The sequence below is a fragment of the Anarhichas minor genome, unplaced genomic scaffold (assembly GCF_050575085.1).
Source record: "Anarhichas minor isolate MPS153535 unplaced genomic scaffold, ASM5057508v1 ptg000001l, whole genome shotgun sequence".
NCBI classification, from domain to species: domain Eukaryota; kingdom Metazoa; phylum Chordata; class Actinopteri; order Perciformes; family Anarhichadidae; genus Anarhichas; species Anarhichas minor.
Window position 1 is genome coordinate 1,258,378 of NW_027466447.1, and position 6,021 is coordinate 1,264,398.

The following is a 6,021-nucleotide window of genomic DNA, read 5'->3' on the forward strand; positions in this document are numbered from 1 at the left end:
TTTTCATTAGCTGTAAGCCATAATCATCAAAATTCAAAGAATAAACGCTTGAAATATATCACCCTGTGTGTAATGAATCTATATAATATATGAGTTTCACTTTTTGAATTCAATTACTGAAATAAATTAACTTTTCAATGATATTCTAATTCATTGAGATGCACCTGTATGTTCAACCTGAAAAAAAGAACTTTACTCCGAGTGCAACGTCCTGACTAAATAAAAGGTGAAAAACGTCAGAGAATGCCATATTCAGATAGCCTTACATTCTGTGTGCATTGAATAGACGAGAATGTAAAACAGTGACCCAGTTGCTAACAAGACTGCAGGACCATACTTTTAAAGGTTACACATGTAAGAAATGGTGTGTGTTGTATTTTTCTGCTGCAGGACACTACTACAGTTGCATTGTATTTCAGCGAACAATGTAGTGGTGCTATTGTGGTGTAATGTCGCAGCAGTTATTAACATGCGTGGTTAAAGTGCAAAGTCCTACCTTGTTCCAGACGGAACAGAGCGCGGTCCAGTCTCTCCATGTCACTGTCACTGAGCAGCAGCAGTCCTCTGCTCTTTCAGCTGGCTTTTAAAATGCTTCCCTGTTCGATTTAGACTGCCTTCCTGGAGGGAGAGCCAGAACTGACATGGCATGGTAACATGAGACAGCTCTCTCAGGATGAGAGAGAGCGGGAATGCACACCAGTGTTGGAGAGGTGTTTACCACAGTGAAAACACAAGTGTAAAGGAAAAATGAAAACAATTATTTCATGATTTACCAACATTTTGACATCACTGTCTTCTTCAGGGAATTAAGGAATAGAAACAGCTCCACAGGTATTAAATAGGGATAAGACACAGGTGTGCTCAGTCATGGGGAGGGGTGTCCTCAGTCAGATTCATACATTGTCGGAGGAGCATTAAACTACCTGTCTCATTGTATTTAAAAGTCACATTAGAGAAACAGTTTGATCAAAAAAAAAAAAAGGTTGTACGGCCATCAAAATGGTTTATATATTACCATCATAAAAGTTATGTGTCTAGAATGCAGCCTTATGAAGAAACACAGCATTAAGGCAGACATAATAGACTATTTAAGGTCCAATTAGGTTCCAAAAGGACACCTGAAGGACATAATATCTCAAGTACACTTATTAGGAATATGACAGATATATTAGACACAAATTTGGAAAAATATCATAAAAATACAGAGAAAAAAACAACGTTTTTAATTACAGAAAGAACAAGGAAGTAGAAAAAGCTGAGGACAGAGATAGAGAGAAGGTACCTACTATGTATCAGTGTATAGGCGATAAACTAATTAAGTCAAATTCAACGTTGAGGCCATTAGGGGCGAGAGTATTTAGGTAAATCCAAAGTGAGAAAGTCACTTTTTCTATGCACATGTATACCGGAGAGCAGAGATGGCATGACCAGCCTCAATAAAGTGTGCTGCAACAGGGTAAATAACATTTTTGCATCCTACGAAGCTGCTATGCACCCTAAGGGCACACTTATATGTGCCCACATATTCGCCAAACAGGCATGAAATAATATAAAAAATGCCTTTCGTGGTGCAAGAAATAACCCCCTTGATGAGAATTTTCCTAGCTGAATGGGGGTGTTTATGTGCTGTGGAGGGATTTCTGGAGGCAGCTGGTCTGAAAGTGCTAGAGCAGTGTTTCTCAACTGGTGGGTCGCGACCCAAAAGTGGGTCGCGGACCCGTTTTCATACCTCTGTCAAATGACACTTAGTAGACGAATTGAAGACATGTCGGATGACATCAAACAACAGACCACAGCTCAAATTAAGGCAAGTGGACCTTTTGCATTACAAATGGACGAATCTACAGACATAACAAACAAAGCAGTTTTACTCGTTTACGTGAAACATGTGTGGGACGGGGACTTACAGGAACAATTTCTCTGCACAAGAGAGCTCCCTACACTATGACTGCAGAGGACATTTTCAGCTCAGGTTCAAACTGCACTATCTTTTCATTAAATACATTTGAGAAGTTGAAAATTTTCCTCGATTTGGGTCGTGGCTTGTCATTAAGGGGTGATGGTGGGTCCTGCAGCCAGACCAGTTGAGAACCACTGTACTAGAGCGTCTGTAAGGATCCTATCATGTAAGAAAACTACTCGAATAGGGTTGTTGAAGCATTACATAGATGAGGGGCAGTTTTTAAAATATGCCGCTAAACAGGCTTAATCTCAACGAGAATATTTAGTGATAAATAAAGGAACTTCTTAACTTCTTTCCTACCGACGCCCTTAAAGAGGTCAGCTCTGGACATCTTATTTATTATTTAAACAGAATCATCCAGTTGTTTTGTTCTTTAAAATGTGCCTTTCATTACACGAGACAGCTGTGCACACTCTATGGAGGACCCTGTCTGTCAAACTATTGATAAATCATCAAAAGCAACCTAAATAGATTTTTTCGAACTAGAATTTTATGATTGACAGATATGACACATAATAACTGCTCAACATTATTGAAAATGGTGTCAAACTGCTTTATTATGATGTATTGAACACTCTTAGTGATAAATCAAGTGAATATATAGTTAATATGTAGTTATATAGTATATAAAATGAGTATACAGCAATGCAACAGCTGGTTCCGAGCAGAGGGCTAAAAATAGGGCTAGGGTTTAAGAGGTTAACTTTGTCACAGCAGTTCAATCCCACAGCAGGGCAGCATATAAAGTATTTGTTAAATATTTATACAAAGCGTCACTTCAACCTTATGCTGTCCCAGAATGTATAAGAGTGAGGCCTTTTGGTCTGGCCTTCTGTTTTAATTCTAAAAAGCTGGACAGTAAAATGTTTGTAAATTAAAGTATTTTGTTCTGGATATGTGGTGTAAACTCCATCACTAGTATTCATTTGGATGTTGCGAATTGACATGGAGACCTATTTCATGATGATCGTTATGGAGCGGAGACATCAGCCTCTGTCTTTCAATCTCCGCAAAGTCTCCAACGTCAACTTGACTGGCATTTACAGTGTAAGTAGCCTATGTACCGAAATGGGTTGGCCCTAAGGTAAATATATATGTGTATGGGTAGGTAGCCTACATGAATGTGCATGTGTGGATGTGTATATGAATGCATGCTGTATGCATATGTTTCGGTACATAAGTAGGCCTGTAGGGTATATGTACATGAGCTTGGCTTCACCGTTGCTCACATTGTGTAGGCCTACTTGAAGTATAGCCTACTTCATGGAAATTAATAACATTGCAAGACCACTTTGTATCTACATTTATTTTGTTGTTGTTTTTCGGTTTGGCTGTGTATTCGAGCATATTGCATTTAAAGTGAAACAATGCCAGGTAAAGAAGAAGATAAGATAAAATAAGATAATCCTTTATTAGTCCCACAACGAGAACATTTGCATGATTACAGCAGCAGAGTGGATAAACGAACAAACAAGAGAAGTGGAAAAGCAGGATCAAAACAAGTATAATAAATAAGTAATCAAACAAGTTCTCACAGTGCTTCCACCCTTTTCTAGGTGGAGAAGGTAGACAACAGCGTACTCCACCCCAATGACACGTTGGTAAACGAACTGAAGTTGGATGTGATTTCAAAATTGATCTCCTGCTGAAAACTGAGTGAAATTCAGTCTGAACGACCTCTTTCCGTCCTATTTTCAACCATCTAAAAAGCAGTTACAACATCAACATGACTGAGAACACCAATTTGTTTGCAAAAGTTCATCATTTGTTTAGTTGTAGGTTGAAAGAGAGATCAGATTGACTGCTTGATTACTGTAAACAATCTGCTTACAGACAGGAACTCAGAAACACCGTTTAGTATGGTAAACTTAATTGAAGAACTGCATCATCCATTCGAGGCAGATATGATCTCTTATGAAGAAAAACAGAGAGGAAGAAATAGCGCGGGACTCCCAGAATGGGGGGAAATCACCTAACAAAACAAGTGGAGCAGGAGTGTTGGGAGAGAGAGGTGCCACAGGCGACAGGCTTTCTGTGGAGGACTTAGTGCCAAGGGATATGGGGGTAGTTGAACAAGGGTTTTGCCTTGCAATATTGTGGCCTTCTGTACCACTATGACTGCAAGTTGATCTGGACTCTGGTACATTCCAGAGTCAACCTGACTTGGTCCATGAAATCCTGCTTGTACTCAATTGTGTAGCAAGGAGGGACAGTGAGGTTACTTTCTTATGGGTCCCAGCCAATGTGCAAAATCCCCGATGGAAATTGGGGGGTTCCCCGAGACATATGGTATACATTAAACCATTAAAATCAAAAGGAAGAAGCAGGGGCGTCGTTAGGCCTATTTTAGGGGGGCTTAAGCCAATTTTTTGGTGATGTCATTAAATGAAACTATTGTTTCTCACATGGACAAGTTATTTATAACTAACATGCTACATATGTGCGTGCGTTCTGGTTTGTATGTTTTCTCCCCCTTCAAATTACAATCCAATAGCCTAACATCATACTTAACGATATAAACCCCGGGCACTAGGATCTTGGGGAGGCTGCTGCGCTGCAAGTAACGTCTCTCGTCAACGACTGCCAGGATTATAGCCAAGGAGTTTAGCTCAAAGTAAATGATGCACGGAGTGAAATTGTAAGTACAGGTAGTTACAGAATGTGGCTATCTGTAGTTGTTAACGATTATTACCTGCTTAAATTTAGGTTTACTTGAGGAAATGAAAGGGAATATTGTAGTGGGCTATGTTAACACTAAGCTAGCTAGCTAGCTTGCTATTTTGTTAGAAACTGTCTCCAGTGAGCAAGAGTGTGAACGAGCAAATTCGAAATACAAGAAATAACTATCGACATCTCTCTATTCTTTGCATTAATGTATCTCTCTAGTATTTCGAAACAATAATATCAGTCCCTATAGAATGTTGTTGTTTATAATCAGTTAATGCTAGTGAAAACTAAATGTCATAGTGTCCCTCATAATGCTATTGTACCGGTATATCATCCAATTCATTGACCAGATGGATATAAGAAGATTAATTCCATTTCAGCCCATCATACAATATTTATCATTCGATAATTAAGATGTACTTGAAATGTGTTTTTTTACTTTTGTTATTCATGTTTTTTTTCCCATTGAATGGTATATTTGACACTGAACTAGTTCATCTTTATCTCAGTGATAGTGTCCAAATGAGCATAAAATATCACTGGTATGTAAAAACTACACGGACAACAAAATAGATGTAAATGTTGATCAAAATCGTATTCCCTTCTGCTCATAATAAAGCAAGTAAACAACTCAAAAGTTGACACTCTCAGGTCCATTCTCCATCCATTGTGTGCGGTCCCTTTAAGAATTAGGATGTGGGAGTGACACGGATATGAAAGTATGAAAGATATGAAATTCTGTCTCTTGTGTTATCATATACTGAATGCAAGCAAAACTACAGAGCAAAATCACACTCGTTCTGAATGAACTGTCTGAAACAATGGATATCCACGGCCCCAAATGGGCCCCAAAAACATTTGCCGGGCAAACATGCCCCTCTCCTTGGGGCTAAGCCCCCCCTTTCTTTGAATCCTAGAAACGCCCCTGGGAAGAAGTATTGTTTAGAAAAAAATAAACCAGGAGTGGTGGGGCAGGAAGACGAAAGGGAGACACCAGTAAACGGAGGGAGGTGAGGGAGCAGGTAAAGTTGACCAGAATCCGAGCAGCACACTATGCATCTTGGGCAAGCATCCAACAGGCTTATGCAAGCAGTGCCAGTGGCCAGACACAGTGCAGCGTGTACATGTCCTGTAGGAGGTATGGAGCAGAAAGAGAAGTGATGTTCACGAAAAAGAGGAATGTGGGATTAACAGAAATATCCCACAACACGGGAATGCTTTGGAGTATGGAAGTCAAGGAAAAGGAATAATATCTGTTTGACTTATTGAGAGACACTGGTTGAATAAAAAGGATCTAGTAGGCAGATGGCACAGTAATGGTCTACATCCAGAGGGGGGCAGCAATGCGACATATCGGATGCCAGCTGCCTTAAAACCCAACGAAGAAGAAG

The 6,021-nt window shown here is 39.6% G+C and overlaps 1 protein-coding gene across 1 annotated transcript in view; it reads right to left on the minus strand.

Annotated features, from left to right (window-relative positions):
- The window catches only part of LOC142947585 (glycogen debranching enzyme-like), a 54,683-nt gene extending 53,707 nt beyond the window's left edge, over positions 1 to 976 (minus strand). The window contains 1 exon segment of the mRNA XM_076089660.1: positions 497 to 976. Within this exon segment, the coding sequence (XP_075945775.1) occupies positions 497 to 536 (40 nt within the window). The 5' untranslated portion in view covers positions 537 to 976.
- Positions 977 to 6,021: the final 5,045 nt, after the last annotated feature.